Below are 27,037 nucleotides of genomic sequence, written 5' to 3' on the forward strand. Positions count from 1 at the left end.
TCAGAAAGTTGTTGTGTCCACCACGTGTGCCAGTGTGATGGTCATGTGTTGCTGTGGTCACTCGTAGCAGCAGGTGTGGCACGTGACGACCAGGTCCGCCTCACTGGCAGCCGCAGCCGCCACAGTTCTCACTCCTGCAAGTGTTAATGTCCGTCACTGTCTCTACCACAGTGGCTGACTGTCACTGGAGGCGTGTAATGATGTAAATAAAACTCATGTGAAAAAGGATAATGATAATTCACAACTTGATGTGGGATTCTTTATACCGGGGGATGTAAGCCAAGATACCTCTCAGGCCATACTGTGCACACAGCATGGCTGGATCACACAAACTCCTGCTGGTGTATGTAAACTTGAACGAGACATCCAGCGTTGGCTTGGCTGTCGAGGTCACCCTCTCGGTTGGCCTGAAGACTGCAACAGTTCACCGGGTTTACTGCCGTCAGACAGTATATAGGCTTAAGTTTACTGCTCCACACAACTTATACTACTTCCTCCACATCTGTGCTGGATACACAGTGCTTTGTCCCACACCTACACAGGATACATCATGTCTGTCTTAAGCCACTACGGGGAACATGTCTGCCCCACACATGATCTAACCCAGCGGCGTCCCTGTCCTACACGCTGTACACCTGGATGAGACAGAGGCAGAGGCTGCGTGAGGACAAGACGTTCTTACTGAAGAGGGAGACGTAGCGACCGACGAGGCTGCTGGAGCCCCGCAAGGTGAGGACCTCCCCTCGCCCGGCGCTGCCTGTGTACTTCGTCAACAGAGGGTCAGAGTCATCACCATGGTCACCCACCTGTCGATACAAGGGTAAACTATCACCCACCTGTCGATACAAGGGTATACCATCACCCACCTGTCGATACAAGGGTATACCATCACCCACCTGTCGACACAAAGGTAAACTATCACCCACCTGTCGATACAAGGGTATACCATCACCCACCTGTCGATACAAGGATATACCATCACCCACCTGTCGATACAAGGGTATACCATCACCCACCTGTCGATACAAGGGTATACCATCACCCACCTGTCGGTACAAGGGTATACCATCACCCACCTGTCGGTACAAGGATATACCATCACCCACCTGTCGATACAAGGATATACCATCACCCACCTGTCGATACAAGGATATACCATCACCCACCTGTCGATACAAGGGTATACCATCACCCACCTGTCGGTACAAGGGTATACCATCACCCACCTGTCGATACAAGGGTATACCATCACCCACCTGTCGACACAAAGGTAAACTATCACCCACCTGTCGATACAAGGGTATACCATCACCCACCTGTCGGTACAAGGATATACCATCACCCACCTGTCGATACAAGGATATACCATCACCCACCTGTCGATACAAAGATATACCATCACCCACCTGTCGATACAAGGGTATACCATCACCCACCTGTCGATACAAGGGTATACCATGACCCACCTGTCGGTACAAGGGTATACCATCACCCACCTGTCGGTACAAGGGTATACCATCACCCACCTGTCGATACAAGGGTATACCATCACCCACCTGTCGATACAAGGGTATACCATCACCCACCTGTCGATACAAGGGTATACCATCACCCACCTGTCGGTACAAGGGTATACCATCACCCACCTGTCGATACAAGGGTATACCATCACCCACCTGTCGACACAAAGGTAAACTATCACCCACCTGTCGACACAAAGGTAAACCATCTTCCTCCTGTCGATACGAGGGTATACCATCACCCACCTGTCGATAGAATGGCATACCATCACCAACCTGTCGACACACGGGTATACCATTAACCACCTGTCGACACAAGGGTAAACCATCACCCACCTGTTGACACAAGGGTAAACAATCACCCACATGTCGACACAGGTATATACCATCACCCACCTATCTACGCAATGGTGAACAATCACCCATCTGTAGATACAAGGGTATACCATCACCCACCTGTCGAGACAAGGGTATACCATCACCCACCTGTCGAGACAAGGGTATACCATCACCCACCTGTCGAGACAAGGGTATACCATCACCCACCTGTCGAGACAAGGGTATACCATCACCCACCTGTCGAGACAAGGGTATACCATCACCCACCTGTCGAGACAAGGGTATACCGTCACCCACCTGTCGAGACAAGGGTATACCATCACCCACCTGTCGACACAAGGGTAAACCATCACCCACCTGTTGACACAACGAGTAAACTCACCAACCTGTCGATACAATGGGAAACCATCACCCACCTGTCGACACAAGGGTATACCATCACCCACCTGTCGACACAAGGGTGTACTATCACCCACCTGTTGACACAAAGGTATACCATCTCCCACCTGTCGATACGAGGGTATACCATCACCCACCTGTCGATAGAAGGGTATACCATCACCCACTTGTCGACACAAGGGTATACCATCACCCACCTTTTCGATACAATGGTATACCATCACCCACCTGTCGATACAAGGGTATACCGTCACCCACTTGTCGATACAAGGGTATACCGTCACCTGCCTGTCGACACAAAGGTAAACCATCACCCACCTGTCGACACAAAGGTATACCATCTCCCACCTGTCGATACGAGGGTATACCATCACCCACCTGTCGACACAAGGGTATACCATCACCCACCTGTCGATACAATGGTATACCATCACCCACCTGTCGATACAAGGGTATACCGTCACCCACCTGTCGACACAAAGATATACCATCCCCCACCTGTCGATACAAGGGCATACCATCACCCACCTGTCGATACAAGAGCATACCATCACCCACCTGTCGACACAAGGGTATACAATTAACCACCTGTCGACACAAGGGAATACCATCACCCACCTGTCGAGACAAGGGTAAAACATCACCCACCTGTCGATACAAGTGTATACCATCACCCACCTGTCGACACAAGGGTATACCATCACCCACCTGTCGACACAAGGGTATGCCATCACCCACCTGTCGACACAAGGGTAAACCATCACCCACCTGTCGATACAAGTGTATACCATCACCCACCTGTCGACACAAGGGTAAACCATCACCCATCTGTGGACACAACGAGTAAACTCACCAACCTGTCGACACAATGGGAAACCATCACCCACCTGTCGACACGAGGGTATACCATCACCCACCTGTCGATATTAGGGTATACCATCACACCCCATCGACAAAAGGGTATACCATCACCCACCTGTCGACACAAGGGTATACCATCACCCACCTGTCGATACAATGGTATACCATCACCCACCTGTCGATACAAGGGTATACCGTCACCCACCTGTCGACACAAAGATATACCATCCCCCACCTGTCGATACAAGGGCATACCATCACCCACCTGTCGATACAAGGGCATACCATCACCCACCTGTCGACACAAGGGTATACCATTAACCACCTGTCGACACAAGGGAATACCATCACCCACCTGTCGAGACAAGGGTAAACCATCACCCACCTGTCGATACAAGTGTATACCATCACCCACCTGTCGACACAAGGGTATACCATCACCCACCTGTTGACACAAGGGTAAACCATCACCCACCTGTCGACACAAGGGTAAACCATCACCCACCTGTCGATACAAGTGTATACCATCACCCACCTGTCGACACAAGGGTAAACCAACACCCATCTGTGGACACAACGAGTAAACTCACCAACCTGTCGACACAATGGGAAACCATCACCCACCTGTCGACACAAGTGTATACCATCTCCCACCTGTCGACACAAGGGTAAACCATCACCCACCTGTTGACAAGAGTAAACCATCACCCACCAGTCGACACAAGGGTATACCATCACCTATCTGTCGATACAAGTGTATACCATCACCCACCTGTCGACACAAGGGTATACCATTAACATGACCTGCACCGTGAAGAACAACATGAAAATAACATTAACTGCACCGTAAAGAACAACATGAAGGTATCATTAACTGCACCGTAAAGAACAACATGAAGGTAACATGACCATCACAGTGAAGAACAACATGAAGATAACATTACCTACACCGTGAAGAACAACATGAAGATAACATGACCTGCACCAGGAAGAACATGAAGATAACATTACCTGTACCGTGAAGAACAACATGAAGATAACATTACCTGGGCTGTGAAGAATAGCATGAACATAACATGGCCTGCACCGTGAAGACCAACATGAAGATAACATTACCTGCACCGTGAAGAACAACATGGAGATAACTTGACCTGCACCGTGAAGAACAACATGAAGATAACATTAACCACCGTAAAGAACATCATGAAGGTAACATGACCTGCACAGTGAAGAAAAGCATGAAGATAACATTACCTGCACCGTGAAGAACAACATGAAGATAACATTACCTGCACCGTGAAGAACAACATGACAACATGACCTGCACCGTGAAGAACAGCATGAAGACAACGTTCCCTGGAACGTGAAGAACATGAATATGACATTACCTGCACCCTGAAGAACAACATGAGGATAACATAACCACCGTGAAAAACAACATGAAGATAATACCTACACCGTGAAGAACAACATGATTATATTACTGGCATCGTGAAGAACAACATGAAGATAAGATGACCTGCACCGTGAAGAACAACATGAAGATAACTATCTGCATTGTGAAGAACAATATAAAGGTAATATTACCTGTACCGTGACGAACAACATAGATAACATTACCAGCACCGTGAAGAACATGAAGATAACTACCTGCACCGTCAAGAACAACATGAAGTTTTACGTGCACCGTAAAAAACAACATGATTATATTACCAGCATCGTGAAGAACAACATGATTATATTACCAGCATCGTGAAGAACAACATGAAGATAACATGACCTGCACCGTGAAGAACAACATGAAGATAACATGACCTACACCAGGAAGAACAACATGAGGATAGCATGACCTGCACCGTGGAGAACAACATTAAGATATTGCCTGCAACGGGAAGAACAACATGAAGGTAACATGACCTGCACCATGAAGAACAACATGAAGATAACATGAACTGCACCATGAAGAACAACATGAAGATAACATGACCTGCACCATGAAGAACAACATGAAGATAACATGACCTGCACCATGAAGAACATGAAGATAACATGACCTGCACCATGAAGAACAACATGAAGATAACATGACCTGCACCGTGAAGAACAACATTAAGATATTGCCTGCAACGGGAAGAACAACATGAAGGTAACATGACCTGCACCATGAAGAACAACATGAAGATAACATGAACTGCACCATGAAGAACAACATGAAGATAACATGACCTGCACCATGAAGAACATGAAGATAACATGACCTGCACCATGAAGAACAACATGAAGATAACATGACCTGCACCGTGAAGAACAGCATAAAGATAATATTACCTACACCGTGAAGAACAGCATGAAGATAACTTTACTTGCACTGTGAAGAACAACATGAAGATGATATTACCGGTACCGTGAAGAACAACATGAAGATAACATGACCTGCACCGTGAAGAACAGCATAAAGATAATATTACCTACACCGTGAAGAACAGCATGAAGATAACTTTACTTGCACTGTGAAGAACAACATGAAGATATTACCGGTACCGTGAAGAACAACATGAAGATAACATTACTTGCACTGTTAAGAACAACATGAAGATAACATTACTTGTACCATGAAGAACATGAAGATAACATGACCTGCACCGTGAAGAACAACATGAAGATAACATGACCTGCACTGTGAAGAACAGCATAAAGATAATATCACCTACACCGTGAAGAACAACATGGAGATAACTACCTGCAGTGTGAAGAACAACATGAAGATAACACTAGCTCCGTGAAGAACAACATGCAGATAACATTACCTGCTCCGTGAAGAACAACATGAAGATAACATAACCTACACCGTGAAGAACAACATGAAGACATTACCAGCACCGTGAAGAACAAAATGAAGATAACTACCTGCAACATGAAGAACAACATGAAGACAACATGACCTGCACCGTGAAGACCAACATGAAAGTAAAATGACCTGCACCATGAAGAACAACATGCAGATAACATTACCTGCATCATGAAGAACAACATGAAGATAACATTACCTGCATCGTGAAGAACAACATGAAGATAACATGACCTGGCCCGTGAAGAACAACAACACATTTTATAACATACGTGAACATTGACGTCGTGGAAGTAGTCAGGGTAGAAGGAGGAGACTCTGACGACAACGGTGGTCACGGGTCTGGGGCTGGCCAGGTCCAGCGTCAGGAAGGGCGTCATGGCGAAGGAGGAGCAGAAGCAGTCCGTCTGGGACGTCTCACACAGGACGCCTCTCACCTGCGGTACACACGAGGCATGATAACGTACGTACACACGAGGCATGATAACGTACGTACTCCTGCGGTATACACGAGGCATGATAACGTACGTACTCCTGCGGTATACACGAGGCATGATAACGTATGTACTCCTGCGGTACACACGAGGCATGATAACGTACGTACACACGAGGCATGATAACGTACGTACTCCTGCGGTACACACGAGGCATGATAACGTACGTACACACGAGGCATGATAACGTACGTACTCCTGCGGTACACACGAGGCGTGATAACGTATGTACTCTGTCATTAAGTCTCCAGCCATCTCCCCATCCTACACAACTCTCGTCTTTCCTTTGACGGTTGTGTAATTCCACCTCTTGACTCAGTCAACATACTTGTATTACTGTAACATTCACTCTTTCTTTGACACCCCACATTACAGGAATAGCTAAGTCTGCCTCGAGGCAACTGGGTGTCATGTTTAGATGTCGAGACTTCCTCTCCTCTGAACAGTTGCTCTGTTTATATAAGGGATTGATTCGTCCTTGTATGGAGTACTGCTCTCACATCTGGGGTGGTTGTAGCTCTGCATCCTTACTTGACATAGTTAAGTCGAAAGCGGTCTGCTTTATAAACTGTCCCAGGTTAACTTCCAAACTTGACCCCCTTGTGCTACGCCGCAATGTTGATTCACTTTTCCTCTTCTATAGGTATTACTTTGTTTTTTTCTCCCAAGGGTTGGTCGCTTGTGTGCCCCCTCCCTTAACTAGACCAGGCAATACTCGGCAAGCTGCTGCATTACATGATTACTGTGTGGCCATCGACAATTCAAGAGTAGGCCGTTTTGATAACCGTTTCTTTCTCTCTTCCTCGAAGCTTTGGAACTCTCTACTTACTAATCTCTTTCCAAATAACTATGCCCTAGCACATTAAAGGAAAATTTCATTTCTTCAAGATTTGTAATACATTCACTTTTCTTTTTCTGTGTCATAATTCTCTCTATATTTCAATTAAGGCCCGGCCTTGATGTGGACTTGTATCCGTGACAGGAGCCTTGAACATTAAAAAGCAGGCAACCAGGATACTCCTGGAGTCTATAATTGATAAAGAAATTAGAAAATAACAATGAAAAAGCAGCATGACAAAGGGGAGAATAAAACTTTGTGGAGTTGCCATGTACAGCGTAGAACAACATGCAGTTTGACGTCACTTGCTAGGCCCACTGTATACACCTAAGATGGTGTTTATCTTGGAGGCCACAAGGGTACACCTTGAGTCATGCCAACTGCTTACACACACACACACACACACACACACACACACACACACACACAGCCCAGCAGCAACACAGCCTGTAACAGGTCAGAGTTCTGCCTTGCCTCACATGATCTGGAGGGTCCTCAGTTCTTCAGGCGTATTCAGTACAAGTAAGGGGGGGAGGGGGGGGGTCGTGAAGGGGCACCTGAGTGTGATATCATTTGTATGGAACATTACCTTGTGCCAGTATGGGTAGGATAGCAGGTGTGGAGGGAAGACCTGGAGATTCAAATTCTTGCACAGCAGTGTTACCCTCCTCCATATACTGTAATCTGTACATGATTACTGCTTTGAGGATAGCGAACCACGAAGTTGATGTTGTAACTGACATAGAGTGAATAGCAAACTTCATCAGAGAAATACAGTATAATACTGTAACAGTGAGGAGATACAGTATAATACTGTAACAGTGAGGAGATACAGGAAGTAAAGTATTTGTAGCTCATGGACTTGAAAATATGTTCCTTGATACATACTTTTTTTGTGTTTGTGTATGTTATTATGTTTGCATTTTATGTGTGGGAAGCAAAGCAAGACGGTCAGCATTAAACGAACCGTTCACACAAGGATCCATAAGCCAGTAGTGTCAGGAATATATAGATCAACAACCATACCAAGCCAGACATGACCACACGATGCACGAGGGAAGGCACCAAGATCAAGCAGTTATGACTAGCGAAACGTGGGTCTTACCATCGATAATAATGAATGAAGAATTAAAAGATGAATTACCTGAGATGATAAACCTGGTGACATTTGTGTAAACTGTTGATCAACATCGTCAGAAGTTATCGAAGTCAGAGGAGAAAATGAGGAAGAGAACAACATGAGAAGTGTCACGAAATGGGAGGGAAAATTCAGAAATTGAAACTTAAAAACTGAACACAAAATAAAGTTGGTTAAAGACAGTGAGACACTGTTATGTAACGTTACACAGGCAGGCGGCGGATGTACGGAAGATAATGTTCATAACTCACATTAGGGAAGGTTTAGATAACAGTGGGTGGTGGGGAAACTGATAACAGTGGGTGGTGGGGAAACTGATAACAGTGGGTGGTGGGGAAACTGATAACAGTGGGTGGTGGGGAAACTGATAACAGTGGGTGGTGGAGAAACTGATAACATTGGGTGGAGAGATTGATGACAGTGGGTGGGGAGGGGCTTAGGTAGACTAACAAACTTAAAGTGGACTTCGATGGTGTCATACATCTGACGTCATAGACCGAGGAAAGAGAGGGAGGAAAGCGAAGGATAAAGTAGGAAGTGAAAATACGGCAGACACTAACTAAAGACAGCTTTACGTCTCATGAACTGGTGAAGGACGACCCATACAGACAGTGCATGATGGGCAGACAAACTAGGTAGGAAGTGCATGGAGATGACCCAGAAATATTATACAGTGATAACATTGAAGGAACATTCACGATGGTACAGTAGAACACTCACTTAGCAGGGATGATAAGGTCATGATAACAGTAGAACACTCACTTGGCAGGGATGATAAGGTAATGATAACAGTAGAACACTCACTTGGCAGGGATGATAAGGTAATGATAACAGTAGAACACTCACTTAGCAGGGATGATAGATAATGATAACAGTAGAACACTCACTTGGCAGGGATGATAAGGTAATGATAACAGTAGAACACTCACTTGGCAGGGATGATAAGGTAATGATAACAGTAGAACACTCACTTGAGGTAATGATAACAGTAGAACACTCACTTGGCAGGGATGATAAGGTCATGATAACAGTAGAACACTCACTTGGCAGGGATGATAGATAATGATAACAGTAGAACACTCACTTGGCAGGGATGATAAGGTAATGATAACAGTAAAACACTCACTTGAGGTAATGATAACAGTAGAACATACACTTGGCAGGGATGATAAGGTCATGATAACAGTAGAACATACACTTGGCAGGGATGATAAGGTCATGATAACAGTAGGACACTCACTTGGCAGGGATGATAAGGTCATGATAACAGTAGAACATTCACTTGGCAGGGATGATAGATAATGATAACAGTAGAACACTCACTTGGCAGGGATGATAAGGTCATGATAACAGTAGAACACTCACTTGGCATGGATGATAGATAATGATAACAGTAGAACACTCACTTGGCAGGGATGATAAGGTCATGATAACAGTAGAACATACACTTGGCAGGGATGATAAGGTCATGATAACAGTAGAACACTCACTTGGCAGGGATGATAAGGTCATGATAACAGTAGAAAACTCACTTGGCAGGGATGATAGATAATGATAACAGTAGAACACTCACTTGGCAGGGATGATAAGGTAATGATAAAAGTAGAACACTCACTTGGCAGGCATGATAAGGTCATGATAACAGTAGAACACTCACTTGGCAGGGATGATAAGGTAATGATAACAGTAGAACACTCACTTAGCAGGGATGATAAGGTAATGATAACAGAACATACACTTGGCAGGAATGATAAGGTCATGATAACAGTAAAACATACACTTGGCAGGGATGATAAGGTAATGATAACAGTAGAACACTCACTTGGCAGGGATGATAAGGTAATGATAACAGTAGAACACTCACTTGGCATGGATGATAAGGTAATGATAACAGTAGAACACTCACTTGGCAGGGATGATAAGGTAATGATAACAGTAGAACATACACTTGGCAGGGATGATAAGGTCATGATAACAGTAGAACACTCACTTGGCAGGGATGATAAAGTAATGATAACAGAACACTCACTTGGTAGGGATGATAAGGTAATGATAACAGTCGAACACTCACTTGGCAGGGATGATAAGGTAATGATAACAGTAGAACACTCATTTGGCAGGGATGATAAGGTAATGATAACAGTAGAACATACACTTGGCAGGGATGATAAGGTCATGATAACAGTCGAACACTCATTTGGCAGGGATGATGTGGTAATGATAACAGTAGAACATACACTTGGCAGGGATGATAAGGTAATGATAACAGTAGAACACTCATTTGGCAGGGATGATAAGGTAATGATAACAGTAGAACACTCACTTGGCAGGGATGATACGGTAATGATAACAGTAGAACATACACTTGGCAGGGATGATAAGGTAATGATAACAGTAGAACACTCACTTGGTAGGGATGATAAGGTCATGATAACAGTCGAACACTCACTTGGCAGGGATGATAAGGTAATGATAACAGTAGAACATACACTTGGCAGGGATGATAAGGTAATGATAACAGTAGAACACTCACTTGGCAGGGATGATAAGGTCATGATAACAGTAGAACACTCATTTGGCAGGGATGATATGGTAATGATAACAGTAGAACATACACTTGGCAGGGATAATAAGGTAATGATAACAGTAGAACACTCACTTGGCAGGGATGATAAAGTCATGATAACAGTAGAACACTCACTTGGCAGGGATGATAAGGTCATGATAACAGTAGAACACTCACTTGGCAGGGATGATAAGGTAATGATAACAGTAGAACACTCACTTGGCAGGGATGATAAGGTCATGATAGCAGTAGAACACTCACTTGGCAGGGATGATAAGGTAATGATAACAGTAGAACACTCACTTGGCAGGGATGATAAGGTAATGGTAACAGTAGAACACTCACTTGGCAGGGATGATAAGGTCATGATAACAGTAGAACACTCACTTGGCAGGGATGATAAGGTAATGATAACAGTAGAACACTCACTTGGCAGGGATGATAAGGTAATGATAACAGTAGAACACTCACTTGGCAGGGATGATAAGGTAATGATAACAGTAGAACACTCACTTGGCAGGGATGATAAGATCATGATAACAGTAGAACACTCACTTGGCAGGGATGATAAGGTCATAATAACAACGAATTTCAGTTATAGTGAGATGGAAGAGGGAAGTGTGGACTGTCATGGTGAAAGACAGACACACGAACGTAGATGATTAGTGAATGTTTGAGAACATCCTGATCCAACACGTAGATGAACACACTGTGGTGAGGGGGAGTGACACACCAACATTACTTGATCATGTCTTCATGTTAGATGCTAACATGGATATGGACAATATCACATACACCAACTGGAAAATGTGATCATGTGATACTTGAATTTGATTTTGTGTTAAACTTGAATGTTAAAAGAGTAAAGAAAATAATCTGAACAGTTGTATTCGTGGGAAGTATACAAACTACACAAATTTCAGTAAGCAGGAAGCAAGGCTTTATTATGAGAGGTTCTGTGAAATTCAGAGTAAAGGAGGCCGTACATGGGTACCTCCAGCCTCACATATTGAGGCAAGGTTGAGGAGGTAACAGGAATGCTTCACGTAAAGATATTAAACAGCAAAGGAGTTTCTACGTGTGTTGTGGTGAAGATATGGGCAACACTACAGCCAGCCAGCTTCTGTAAGGCATAAGAGAGCAAGGAAGGAGTATACCAGGATGAGGTAGGAGGAACAGGGAAATGGTGAATATTGTGGACAAGGCAGGAGAAAATTTTAAACTCCTCCATAACATCAGAAATAAATTGCCAGGTTAAAGATCAGGTAATCAGACTGAGACATTCAGAGTGAGGCTATGCAGGATGATGTAAGGATGATGTGAGGATGTGATTGACAAGTTGTCACACTGGAGGACACTATAGACCCAACACCAGTGAGGTGGGAGGGGCAGGAGGTCGTGGAAAGACAGATTAGAGGATCTTGAACCATAGGAGACTCATGTTTGGAAAGAAATTTCACCATATGTGCTGAAGAAGTACTTAGATGTACTTGACTGACCACTGGAAATAGTCTTGAAGACGTGGCTGGAAAGAAGCAAAGTGGCAAGGGAATGGAAAGTGGCACACGTTACGCCTGGCTATAAGAAACGAGGCTAGAGAATGAGGCCCTTAACTCTCAAACATTCTTACTGACTACCGTAGTGTGGAAGGTACTATATGAAAAGATAATCAGAAAGCAAGTAGATAACTTTCTGTAGAGGAGAATTTCCTTAACTGAGACACACCATAGATTCTGGGAAAGAATGTCATGTAAAACGAAACTTAAAACTTCTATAAAATAGTGAGTTGCTGGGTTATAAGAAAGCTTATGTGGACTGTGTGATTGGACTGGCAGAAAGGATCTAACACAGCTGCATGGAGGATTGTTTACAGAGATACAAGGCAAAAACAACTATACACCATAACGTGAAATTAAGCCGGAATTGTTTTAGAAAATATGCAATGAAGTACTTCTGTACAAGACGAGTAGTGGAGGAATGGAACACTTGATGATGATATGGTGGCTGTGGACAGACGGCAGGTTACACAAGTTTACAATGTTGTGTGGAGGTAGAGAAGGTTCAAGTGATGGTGCCCCACGAGTGTAATGATTACTTACATGTCATGACCTGTTTGTTCTGTGCGGAGTGGGAGTTTGACGCTAGGAGGGCCCTTTCTCTTGAGGATCCTCTACTAACACACTACAACATAAAGCTTTGTATGTTGTATGTATTAACCATGTCATTCTCTTCCATTCATCCACCACTTCTTATCCTGGGAGAATTATTTCTCTACGTCCTTTATAGTAAGTTTCCTGACCAATATTCACGCAGGACACAAGGACAGTACGTTCACGCAGGACACAAGGGCTGTACGTTCACGCAGGACACAAGATCAGTACGTTCACGCAGGACACAAGGACAGTACGTTCACGCAGGACACAAGGGCTGTACGTTCACGCAGGACACAATGGCTGTACGTTCACGCAGGACACAAAGGCTGTATGTTCACGCAGGACCCAAGGACATTACCTTCACGCAGGACACAAGGGCTGTACGTTTACGCAGGACACAAGGGTTCTACGTTCACGCAGGACACAAGGATTGTACGTTCATGGAGGACACAAGGACAGTACGTTCACGCAGGACACAAGGGATGTACGTTCACGCAGGACATAATGGCAGTACGTTCACGCAGGACACAAGGACTGTATGGTCACGCAGGACACAAGGGCTGTACGTTCACGCAGGACACAATGGCCGTACGTTCACAAGGACACAAGGACAGTATGTTCACACAGGACACAAGTGCTGTGCGTTCACGCAGGACACAAGGACTGTGCGTTCACGCAGGACACAAGGACAGTATGTTCACGCAGGACACAAGGACTTTACGTTCACGCAGGACACAAGGACTGTGCGTTCACGCAGGACACAAGGACAGTATGTTCACGCAGGACACAAGGACTTTACGTTCACGCAGGACACAAGGACTGTGCGTTCACGTAGGACACAAGGCCTGTACGTTCACGCAGGACACAAGGACTGTACGTTCACGCAGGACACAAGGACTGTACGTTCACGCAGGACACAAGGACAGTATGTTCACGCAGGACGCAAGGACTGTACGTTCACGCAGGACACAAGGGCAGTACGTTCACGCAGGACACAAGGACTGAATGTTCACGCAGTACACAAGGGCTGTACGTTCACGCAGGACACAATGGCTGTACGTTCACGCAGGACACAAGGAGAGTATGTTCACACAGGACACAAGGGCTGTACGTTCACGCAGGACACAATGGCTGTACGTTCACGCAGGACACAAGGACAGTATGTTCACACAGGACACAAGGGCTGTACGTTCACGCAGGACACAAGGACTGTATGTTCACGCAGTACACAAGGACTGTACGTTCACGCAGGACACAATGGCCGTACGTTCACGCAGGACACAAGGACAGTATGTTCACACAGGATACAAGGGCTGTACGTCCACGCAGGACACAAGGACTGTGCGTTCACGCAGGACACAAGGAGAGTATGTTCACGCAGGACACAAGGACTTTACGTTCACGCAGGACACAAGGACTTTACGTTGACGCAGGGCACAAGGACTGTGCGTTCACGCAGGACACAAGGACAGTATGTTCACGCAGGACACAAGGACTGTGCGTTCACGCAGGACACAAGGCTTGTACATCCACGCAGGACACAAGGACTGTACGTCCACGCAGGACACAAGGACTGTACGTTCAAGCAGGGCACAAGGGCTGTATGTTCACGCAGGACCCAAGGACATTACGTTCACGCAGGACACAAGGGCTGTACGTTCACGCAGGACACAAAGGCTGTACGTTCACGCAGGACACAAGGGCTGTACGTTCACGCAGGACACAAGGACTGTACGTTCACGCAGGACACAAAGGCTGTACGTTCACGCAGGACACAAGGGCTGTACGTTCACGGACGCCACAAGGGCTGTACGTTCACGCAGGACACAAGGGCTGTACGTTAACGCAGGACACAAGGGCTGTACGTTCTCGCAGTACACGAGGGCTTTACGTTCATGCAGGACACAAGGACCGTACGTTCACGCACGGCACAAGGACTGTACGTTCACGCAGGACACAAGGACCGTACGTTCACGCAGGACACAAGGGCTGTACGTTCACGCAGGACACAAGGGCTGTACGTTCACGCAGGACACAAGGACTGCACGTTCACGGAGGACACAAGGACAGTACGTTCACGCAGGACACATTGGCTGTACGTTCAAGCAGGACGCAAGGGCTGTACGTTCACGCAGGACACAAGGACTGTACGTTCACACAGGACACAAGGGCTGTACGTTCATGCAGGACACAAAGGCTGTACGTTCACGCAGGGCACAATGGCAGTACCTTCACGCAGGACATAAGGACTCTACGTTCACGCAGGACACAATGGCTGTACGTTCACGCAGGACACAAGGACTGTCCGTTCACGCAGGACACAAGGGCTGTACGTTCACGCAGGAAACAAGGACTGTACGTTCACGGAGGACACAAGGACTGTACGTTCACGCAGGACACAAGGACCGTACGTTCACGCAGGACACAAGGACTGTACGTTCACGCAGGACACAAGGGCTGTACGTTCACGCAGGACACAAGGACTGCACGTTCACGGAGGACACAAGGACAGTACGTTCACGCAGGACACATTGGCTGTACGTTCAAGCAGGACGCAAGGGCTGTATGTTCACGCAGGACACAAGGACTGTACGTTCACGCAGGACACAAGGGCTGTACGTTCACGCAGGACACAAGGACTGTACGTTCACGCAGGACACAAAGGCTGTACGTTCACGCAGGACACAAGGGCTGTTCGTTCACGGACGACACAAGGGCTGTACGTTCACGCAGGACACAAGAGCTGTACGTTAATGCAGGACACAAGGGCTGTACGTTCATGCAGTACACGAGGGCTTTACGTTCATGCGGGACACAAGGACCGTACGTTCACGCACGGCACAAGGGCTGTACGTTCACGCAGGACACAAGGGCTGTACGTTCACGCAGGACACAAGGGCTGTACGTTCACGCAGGACACAAGGACTGTACGTCACGCAGGACACAAGGGCTTTACGTTCACGCAGGACACAAGGGCTGTACGTTCACGCAGGACACAAGGGCTGTACGTTCACGCAGGACACAAAGGCTGTACGTTCATGCAGGACACAAGGACTGTACGTCACGCAGGACACAAGGGCTGTACGTTCACGCAGGACACAAGGGCTGTACGTTCATGTAGGTCACAAGGACCCTACGTTCACGCAGTACACAAGGGCTGTACATTCACGCAGGACACAATGGCTGTACGTTTACGCAGGACACAAGGACAGTATGTTCACGCAGGACACAAGGACTGTACGTTCACGCAGGACACAAGGGCTGTACGTTCACGCAGGACACAAGGACTGTACGTTACGCAGGACACAAGGGTCTGTACGTTCACGCAGGACACAAGGCTGTACGTTCACGCAGGACACAAGGGCTCTACGTTCACGCAGGACACAAGGGCTGTACGTTCACGCAGGACACAAGGGCTGTACGTTCATGCAGGACACAAGGACCGTACGTTCACGCACGGACACAAGGGCTGTACGTTCACGCACGACACAAGGGCTGTACGTTCACGCAGGACACAAAGGCTGTACGTTCACGCAAGACACAAGGATTGTACATTCACGCAGGACACAAGGGCTTTACGTTCACGCAGGACACAAGGACTGTACGTTCACGCAGGACACAAGGGCTGTACGTTCACGCAGGACACAAGGAATGTACGTTCACGCAGGTCACAAGGACAGTACGTTCACGCAGGACACAAGGGCTGTACGTTCACGCAGGACACAAGGACTGTACATTCATGCAGGAAACAAGGGCTGTACGTTCACGCAAGACACAAGGACAGTACGTTCACGCAGGACACAAGGGCTGTACGTTCACGGAGGACACAAGGATTGTACGTTCACGCAGGACACAAGGGCTGTACGCTCAAATTATGAAAGAAGAAAAAAATTATTCCCGCATGATGTAGTATTTGGTGTTCTACGTCATGACAATGGATGATCATGGCGGGCTAATGATCCACTGTAATGATTCACTGTGTAATGATTCACTGTGTAATGATTCACTGTGTAATGATTCACTGTGTAATGATTCACTGTGTAATGATTTACTGGTGTCCGGACAGTTAGAGCAAATGGTGATGGATGATTATCGATGATCACATAATGAGAGGGACATGTACTCTGGTTGTCAGGACTGACCACGGTGTAGCCCGGGGCGTAGTCAGCGCTCCAGGTGCCGGGGTCTATGACTGTCTTGCCCAGCGCCAGGTCGGTAGCCGGGGGCGTGGCTGGCTTGACGAGCACGAAGCACGGCTGGCTGCCAGACCCGCTACCCCCTGCTGGAGGAACCCCGCCAGGCATCACCAGCAAGTTCAGCAGACGACAAGTGCTCCCTGAAACATGAGACGACCACCATGTATCACGGCTGACCACCATGTATCACAGCTGACCTCCATGTATCACAGCTGACCACCATGTATCACAGCTGACCACCATGTATCACAGCTGGCGGACACCGGTAAATGTTAACAGAAGTGTTAAGAGCAGCGACCCCAAGATAACTTGGACTGCAGGTAACGAGAAGGATCTTAGTGAAGGTGTGGACGACGGAGAGTCATTATGTACGTCTGAACCTCACACAGGAGGAGTGACACAGGGACGCCTGAGGCCTGTCCTGCACTCCACACACGTCACTGGCACTCCTCTCCAGGCAGCTGTAGTCTGACCAGAGCTAGAGATAGCGAGTGAAGGAGTCTGGTAATGTAGTGTACTGTAACTACGGTATGCCATGCGCACTAAAGGACAAAAGTATCTTCAGCTGATGTAGTTCCAAGATTTAGACGAGTTTATGTTGTTTAGAATCGGACACTACTCAGTTGTTTAGCCTAAAATTAAAATCTCGAGAATGATCCTATACACTTGTAAATGTCGCTCATAAAACATAGTGGTATCGATTTTTATCTGTTTATCAGTTTTCATGATAACCTGAAAGAATAAAGATTCACACACGTACACGTCATTGTTTATCAAGTGTTAACAATCACGAGGAGGAGGTTCCTTGTATGGCCTCACCTGTGTAGCAGAAGGCGGAGCAGGAGGAGTCTCTGATGGCACACCGCAGGGCACAGTGATGGTGGGCAGAGGAAGGCGAGCTGCTGGCTACTGTGAACTCCGCCTCCAGACACTGGGTTTGGCTCCTGGTGGTGAGTGTCGTCTGACCCATACCGACCAGTGCAGGAGAACATGTACACAAAAGAGAGTCACTCACAAACCTCATGATATACGACATGGTAAGCATACATGTCTCATAATGCATGGCGGCATGGTTAGTCAGGGGGAAGGGATTCCCTGGGGACGAGGAGTTAGTCCCTGGGGTGAGAGTTATTCCTTGCTGGAGAGTTAGCCCATGGAGGAAGAATTCATTGAAGAACCATTACAGAGGCAGACCAGATCTAATATAGCAGGTGTTAATGAGATGAAACATATGTTAAGCTTTACCAACCTACCTCACACACGTCACATTACACACAACACAACCAGCATACGGATTATGTTTCCCTCCGCTGGTAGTTGAGGTTGATGTATTAGGAAGAGACATTGATTACCTGTTGAAACTTCACCAGGGTCATGGTGACTCCTTGCTGAAGGCACAGCAGGAGAAGCCCCCAGGTGATTATCAGTCGACCCGCGAGACACATGTCTTGCTGTGTGTGGCCTGAACCTTCCTCGGTGTCTGTCGCGTCGGCTCACCTCCTCCCCAGCAGCAGGAGGACCTGGTGCGCGTGTGCCGCGGCTGCCTGGTGACCTGAAGATCCCGTGACACGATCTACAAGACTCACGATGATCCACTTTGTCATGGCTCCGCCTCAATCAGGTACCCGGCAGGCTGGTGGTGCCACTGGCTGGGCTGGCTCCTGCACAGGTTGACCATTATGTTGGTGTTCACTCAGTCATAATGTTTACCGGCAGTACAACACACGGGCCACAGTTTCTTTGTTGCGTCAGGTTTTGTGTCTCATTTCAGTCTGGGTCTTCATACGTCCATCTCTGGTGAATTGTACAGATCTTCTCTCGTCTGTCTAGGCACATTATGAACAATATATGTCCTCTTTTCATTGCTTGACTTTTGTGTGTGTGTGTGTGTGTGTGTGTGTGTGTGTGTGTGTGTGTGTGTGTTTCGCATGTTTGTTATCAATCAATCTTATCCGCTTTGCTGTCTGTCTCATCTTCATATATTTCTTTCCGTTGTCTTTTGTTCACTTTCTTTCACTTATCTTCTAGCGCGTCTGGAGTTATCTTCCAGCGTGTCTGGACTTTACCCATCTCTCGTACATTTTTCCATCTATAATTATCAGTCTGTCTGTAAGTTTTTGTACCACTACAGTTTTCGTTTATATCTGTCTCTTCCATCCATACATCTATGAATCTTGTCTTTCTGTCTGTGTGTCCGTCTAGTCAAGGCCCCGTCCATGGTCTGACCCAGCCTAACCTTCATAGTAAAATCACACATCTGACTCCGCTACAAATGAGGCCACAAGTCATGCATATTTATTCCTGTGAAGAACATCATTACCTGGCAGCAGCTGGTGATTCAGGAGACAACACATTGTAACGCCAGCGGGGTCAGGAAAGTGATCAAGGGTGGAGTCCGTCATCTTGGCTGTATTACCTTGACACATACGTCACCCAAGGTAAGTGGAATGTTTTATAGAGGCAGGAAGAGGAGCTGGGACTGGTGGATGACGGGTGCAGGACCACTGGGGAGTGTCGCACACCTGGGGAGGCCCCGGAGACGTTGTGTTGCTGGGGAAGCCACGGGGGTATACTGCCACAGAGGAGAGCAACTGGAGACATTGTGGAGTGAGGGAGGTGTGAACGAGGAGTGGCACATACCAGAGGATGGCCCAGGTGTGTACTGCCCCTCCCACACACCTGTAGTACCATGACAACCTCCCCAGTACCATGACAACCTCCCTAGTACCATGACAACATCCCAGTACCATAACAACATCCCCAGTACCAAGACAACATCCCAGTACCATGACAACCTCACCAGTACCATGACAACCTCCCCAGTACCATGACAACATCCCCAGTACCATGACAACCTCCCCAGTACCATGACAACATCCCCAGTACCATGACAACCTCCCCAGTACCATGACAACATCCCCAGTACCATGACAACCTCCCCAGTGCCATGACAACATCCCAGTACCATGACAACCTCACCAGTACCATGACAACATCCCCAGTACCATAACAACCTCACCAGTACCATGACAACATCCCAGCACCATGGCAACCTCACCATTACCATGACAACATCCCCAGTACCATGACAACATCCCCAGTATCATAGCATCCCCAGTACCATGACAACATCCCAGTACCATAACATCCTCAGTACCATGACAACATCTCAGTACCATGACAACATCCCAGTACCATGACAACATCCTCAGTACCATGACAACATCTCAGTACCATGACAACATCCCCAGTACCATGACAACATCCCCAGTACCATGACAACATCCCCTGTACCATGGCAACATCCCCTGTACCATGGCAACATCCCCAGTACCATGACAACCTTCCCAGTACCATGACAACCTCCCAGTACCATGACAACCTTCCCAGTACCATGACAACATCCCCAGTAACATGACAACCTCCCCAGTACCATGACAACCTCCCTGGTACCATGACAACCTTCCCAGCACCATGACATCTCGGTATCATAACATCCCCAGTACCATGACAACCTCCCCAGTACCATGGTAACATCCCCAGTACCATGACAACATCCCCAGTACCATGACAACATCCCAGTACCATGACAACCTCCCAGTACCATGGTAACATCCCCAGTACTATGACAACATCCCAGTACCTGACAACATCCCCAGTACCATGACAACCTCCCCAGTACTATGACAACATCCCCAGTACCATGACAACCTCCCCAGTACCATGACAACATCCCAGTACCATGACAACATCCCAGTATCATAAAATCCCCAGTACCATGACAACATCCCCAGTACTATGACAACCTCCCCAGTACCATGACAACCTCCCCAGTACCATGGTAACATCCCCAGTACCATGACAACATCCCCAGTACCATGACAACATCCCAGTACCATGACAACATCCCAGTACCATGACAACCTCCCAGTACCATGACAACCTCCCCAGTACTATGACAACATCCTCAGTACCATGACAACCTCCCCAGTACTATGACAACATCCCCAGTACCATGACAACCTCCCCAGTACCATGACAACATCCCCAGTACCATGACAACATCCCAGTATCATAAAATCCCCAGTACCATGACAACATCCCCAGTACCATGACAACATCCCAGTATCATAAAATCCCCAGTACCATGACAACCTCCCAGTACCATGACAACCTCCCCAGTACTATGACAACATCCTCAGTACCATGACAACCTCCCCAGTACCATGACAACATCCCCAGTACCATGACAACCTCCCAGTACCATGACAACCTCACCAGTACCATGACAACATCCCCAGTACTATGACAACATCCCCAGTACCTGACAACATTCCCAGTACCATGACAACCTCCCCAGTACTATGACAACATCCCCAGTACCATGACAACCTCCCCAGTACCATGACAACCTCCCCAGTACTATGACAAATCCCAGTACCATGACAATCTCCCCAGTACCATGACAACATCCCAGTACCATGACAACATCCCAGTACCATGACAACATCCCAGTACCATGACAACCTCCAAGTACCATGACAACATCCCAGTATCATAAAATCCCCAGTACCATGACAACATCCTCAGTACCATGACAACCTCCCCAGTACAATGACAACATCCCCAGTACCATGACAATATCCTCAGTACCATGACAACCTTCCCAGTACCATGACAACCTTCCCAGTACCATGACAACCTTCCCAGTACCATGACAACCTCCCAGTACCATGACAACCTTCCCAGTACCATGACAACATCCCCAGTACCATGACAACCTCCCCAGTACCATGACAACATCCCAGTACCATGACAACATCCCAGTACCATGACAACCTCCAAGTACCATGACAACATCCCAGTATCATAAAATCCCCAGTACCATGACAACATCCCGAGTACCATGACAACATCCCAGTACCATGACAACATCCTCAGTACCATGACAACCTCCCCAGTACAATGACAACATCCCCAGTACCATGACAATATCCTCAGTACTATGACAACCTTCCCAGTACCATGACAACCTTCCCAGTACCATGACAACTTCCTCAGTACCATGACAACCTCCCCAGTACAATGACAACATCCCCAGTACCATGACAACCTCCCCAGTACCATGACAACCTCCCCAGTACAATGACAACATCCCCAGTACCATGACAATATCCTCAGTACTATGACAACCTTCCCAGTACCATGACAACCTTCCCAGTACCATGACAACATCCCAGTACCATGACAACATCCTCAGTACCATGACAACCTCCCCAGTACAATGACAACATCCCCAGTACCATGACAATATCCTCAGTACTATGACAACCTTCCCAGTACCATGACAACCTTCCCAGTACCATGACAACATCCTCAGTACCATGACAACCTCCCCAGTACAATGACAACATCCCCAGTACCATGACAATATCCTCAGTACTATGACAACCTTCCCAGTACCATGACAACCTTCCCAGTACCATGACAACATCCTCAGTACCATGACAACCTTCCCAGTACCATGACAACCTTCCCAGTACCATGACAACCTTCCCAGTACCATGACAACCTTCCCAGTACCATGACAACCTCCCAGTACCATGACACCCGCCCAGTACCATGACAATCTCCCAGTACCATGACAATCTCCCAGTACTCATTACATGAAGGCTGCAGACTAGAGGTGTGACAGATTATTTAATAAGGTGTAATTGTATGTGTAGTGTTGGCATCAACACCTTCCTGGGGTCCACCAGTGACTCCCACTTGACGTTGTTCATCACTACAGTCCGCTGTGGCCAGTCCTGCCTGTGGTAGTGGGCCACGATGTGCCTGCTCTCTCTAAGGTAAAGACAGCTGGGAAACTTGGTAAAACCACCTTGGAGAGACATCAGGAATGCCAGTACCATTGTGAAGTCTCTGATGACCTGCCGTCTGTACTCCTCCTCATACTTCAAGGCGTCTAGCACGGTCTTGTGAGGTGCACCTGAGCCAGGGGAAGAGACGAGTACTGGTGCCCGTTACGGAGCAGCACGGCTCTGAGGCTCCTGCATGAGTAGTCAGTAAAGAGGCGCCACTGGTGACATTGTGGCAGACGCAGAGCCCATCTTGACGGGTGAAGAAGCTGGAAAAACCCAGGTGACGCTTCCTCTGATCTGTGATTTGCTCACCTTCACCCAATCAGTTCCACAGCTTGAGTCGTGACGTCAGAACCTCGGCATTGGTCATCGTGAGACCAACATGTCTGATCAAGTGGTTGAGGATTTTCTCACTGGGGTAGTGTGGGTTTCTCTCCTCAGCTGCAACTCTGAAATTATAATCTGGATCTACTACGTCTTCCTCCACCTCTGACTTGCCGGTCTGTTCTGACGACGGCTGCTCTCTCTCTCTCTCTCTCTCTCTCTCTCTCTCTCTCTCTCTCTCTCTCTCTCTCTCTCTCTCTCTCTCTCTCTCTCTCCCCTGGAGTGGGTAATGGGAGCGCCGGGTCGTGTGGCACTGGGGCAATGGATGATGGAAGGTCCGGACACGTGATAGCAGGTGCTGTCTTGCCAGGCCGACGTCTGGAAGGTTCTACCATGCAGGGTCAGCATGCCTGTGTGGTGTGTAGGTTGCACAATGCAGGGTCAGCATGCCTGTGTGGTGTGTAGGTTCCACCAGCATGCAGGGGCAGCATGCCTGTGTGGTGTGTAGGTTGCACAATGCAGGGTCAGCATGCCTGTGTGGTGTGTAGGTTGCACAATGCAGGGTCAGCATGCCTGTGTGGTGTGTAGGTTCCACCAGCATGCAGGGGCAGCATGCCTGTGTGGTGTGTAGGTTGCACAATGCAGGGTCAGCATGCCTGTGTGGTGTGTAGGTTCCACCAGCATGCAGGGGCAGCATGCCTGTGTGGTGTGTAGGTTGCACAATGCAGGGTCAGCATGCCTGTGTGGTGTGTAGGTTCCACCAGCATGCAGGGGCAGCATGCCTGTGTGGTGTGTAGGTTCCACCAGCATGCAGGGGCAGCATGCCTGTGTGGTGTGTAGGTTGCACAATGCAGGGTCAGCATGCCTGTGTGGTGTGTAGGTTCCACCAGCATGCAGGGGCAGCATGCCTGTGTGGTGTGTAGGTTCCACCAGCATGCAGGGGCAGCATGCCTGTGTGGTGTGTAGGTTCCACCATGCAGGGTCAGCATGCCTGTGTGGTGTGTAGGTTCCACCATGCAGTAGTAGCATGCCTGTGTGGTGTGTAGGTTCCACCAACATGCAGGGGCAGCATGCCTGTGTGGTGTGTAGGTTCCACCAAGCAGGGTCAGCATGCCTGTGTGGTGTGTAGGTTCCACCATGCAGGGTCAGCATGCCTGTGTGGTGTGTAGGTTCCACCAGCATGCAGGGTCAGCATGCCTGTGTGGTGTGTAGGTTCCACCACAATGCAGGGGCAGCATGCCTGTGTGGTGTGTAAGTTCCACCACAATGCAGGGGCAGCATGCCTGTGTGGTGTGTAAGTTCCACCACCATACAGGGGCAGCATGCCTGTGTGGTGTGTAGGTTCCACCACAATGCAGGGTCAGCATGCCTGTGTGGTGTGTAAGTTCCACCACCATACAGGGGCAGCATACCTGTGTGGTGTGTAGGTTCCACCAGCATGCAGGGGCAGCATGCCTGTGTGGTGTGTAGGTTGCACAATGCAGGGTCAGCATGCCTGTGTGGTGTGTAGGTTCCACCAGCATGCAGGGGCAGCATGCCTGTGTGGTGTGTAGGTTCCACCAGCATGCAGGGGCAGCATGCCTGTGTGGTGTGTAGGTTCCACCATGCGGGTCAGCATGCCTGTGTGGTGTGTAGGTTCCACCAACATGCGGGGGCAGCATGCCTGTGTGGTGTGTAGGTTCCACCATGCAGGGTCAGCATGCCTGTGTGGTGTGTAGGTTCCACCATGCAGTAGTAGCATGCCTGTGTGGTGTGTAGGTTCCACCACCATGCAGGGTCAGCATGCCTGTGTGGTGTGTAGGTTCCACCATGCAGGGGCAGCATGCCTGTGTGGTGTGTAGGTTCCACCACCATGCAGGGTCAGCATGCCTGTGTGGTGTGTAGGTTCCACCATGCAGGGGCAGCATGCCTGTGTGGTGTGTAGGTTCCACCACCATGCAGGGGCAGCATGCCTGTGTGGTGTGTAGGTTCCACCACCATGCAGGGGCAGCATGCCTGTGTGGTGTGTAGGTTCCACCACCATGCAGGATCAGCATGCCTGTGTGGTGTGTAGGTTCCACCATGCAGGGTCAGCATGCCTGTGTGGTGTGTAGGTTCCACCACCATGTAGGGTGAGCATGCCTGTGTGGTGTGTAGGTTCCACCATGCGGGTCAGCATGCCTGTGTGGTGTGTAGGTTCCACCACCATGTAGGGTCAGCATGCCTGTGTGGTGTGTAGGTTCCACCAGCATGCAGGGTCAGCATGCCTGTGTGGTGTGTAGGTTCCACCACCATGCAGGGTCAGCATGCCTGTGTGGTGTGTAGGTTCCACCACATGCAGGGTCAGCATGCCTGTGTGGTGTGTAGGTTCCACCATGCGGGTCAGCATGCCTGTGTGGTGTGTAGGTTCCACCACCATGCAGGGGCAGCATGCCTGTGTGGTGTGTAGGTTCCACCATGCAGGGGCAGCATGCCTGTGTGGTGTGTAGGTTCCACCACCATGCAGGGGCAGCATGCCTGTGTGGTGTGTAGGTTCCACCAGCATGCAGGGGCAGCATGCCTGTGTGGTGTGTAGGTTCCACCACCATGCAGGGTCAGCATGCCTGTGTGGTGTGTAGGTTCCACCATGCAGGGTCAGCATGCCTGTGTGGTGTGTAGGTTCCACCACCATGTAGGGTCAGCATGCCTGTGTGGTGTGTAGGTTCCACCATGCGGGTCAGCATGCCTGTGTGGTGTGTAGGTTCCACCACCATGTAGGGTCAGCATGCCTGTGTGGTGTGTAGGTTCCACCATGCAGGGTCAGCATGCCTGTGTGGTGTGTAGGTTCCACCACCATGCAGGGTCAGCATGCCTGTGTGGTGTGTAGGTTCCACCACCATGCAGGGTCAGCATGCCTGTGTGGTGTGTAGGTTCCACCATGCAGGGGCAGCATGCCTGTGTGGTGTGTAGGTTCCACCATGCAGGGGCAGCATGCCTGTGTGGTGTGTAGGTTCCACCAGCATGCAGGGTCAGCATGCCTGTGTGGTGTGTAGGTTCCACCAGCATGCAGGGGCAGCATGCCTGTGTGGTGTGTAGGTTCCACCATGCAGGGGCAGCATGCCTGTGTGGTGTGTAGGTTCCACCAGCATGCAGGGGCAGCATGCCTGTGTGGTGTGTAGGTTCCACCACCATGCAGGGTCAGCATGCCTGTGTGGTGTGTAGGTTCCACCATGCAGGGTCAGCATGCCTGTGTGGTGTGTAGGTTCCACCATGCAGGAGTAGCATGCCTGTGTGGTGTGTAGGTTCCACCATGCAATGGTCAGCATGCCTGTGTGGTGTGTAGGTTCCACCACCATGCAGGGTCAGCATGCCTGTGTGGTGTGTAGGTTCCACCATGCAGGGGCAGCATGCCTGTGTGGTGTGTAGGTTCCACCATGCAGGGTCAGCATGCCTGTGTGGTGTGTAGGTTCCATCATGCAGTAGTAGCATGCCTGTGTGGTGTGTAGGTTCCACCACCATGTAGGGTCAGCATGCCTGTGTGG

The 27,037-nt window shown here is 48.5% G+C and overlaps 1 protein-coding gene and 1 long non-coding RNA gene across 2 annotated transcripts in view; one reads left to right on the top strand and one right to left on the bottom strand.

Annotated features, from left to right (window-relative positions):
• The window catches only part of LOC139750888 (uncharacterized), a 330,261-nt gene that overhangs the window by 29,584 nt on the left and 273,640 nt on the right, over positions 1 to 27,037 (top strand). The window lies entirely within an intron of this gene.
• On the bottom strand, positions 265 to 17,601 carry LOC139750670 (uncharacterized). Its single transcript, XM_071665345.1, has 3 exons — positions 17,299 to 17,601; positions 6,240 to 6,404; positions 265 to 806 (listed from the first exon to the last, which is right to left on the bottom strand). The coding sequence occupies exons 1-3, from the start codon at positions 17,533 to 17,535 to the stop codon at positions 621 to 623; spliced, it is 588 nt and encodes a 195-aa protein (XP_071521446.1). The 5' UTR covers positions 17,536 to 17,601; the 3' UTR covers positions 265 to 620.

This window comes from Panulirus ornatus, chromosome 10 (assembly GCF_036320965.1).
Source record: "Panulirus ornatus isolate Po-2019 chromosome 10, ASM3632096v1, whole genome shotgun sequence".
Taxonomy (NCBI): Eukaryota; Metazoa; Arthropoda; class Malacostraca; order Decapoda; family Palinuridae; genus Panulirus; species Panulirus ornatus.

What these genes read in the sequence shown, in the direction of transcription:
- LOC139750670 (XM_071665345.1), bottom strand. Translation starts at nt 17,535, where the DNA reads ATGGTGGTCAGCCGTGATACATGGTGGTCGTCTCATGTTTCAGGGAGC. An exon ending in ACGCCCCGGGCTACACCGTG is followed by an intron (nt 6,405 to 17,298) that starts GTCAGTCCTGAC and finishes TGTGTACCGCAG; the next exon opens with GTGAGAGGCGTCCTGTGTGA. An exon ending in TCCACGACGTCAATGTTCAC is followed by an intron (nt 807 to 6,239) that starts GTATGTTATAAA and finishes TTGTATCGACAG; the next exon opens with GTGGGTGACCATGGTGATGA.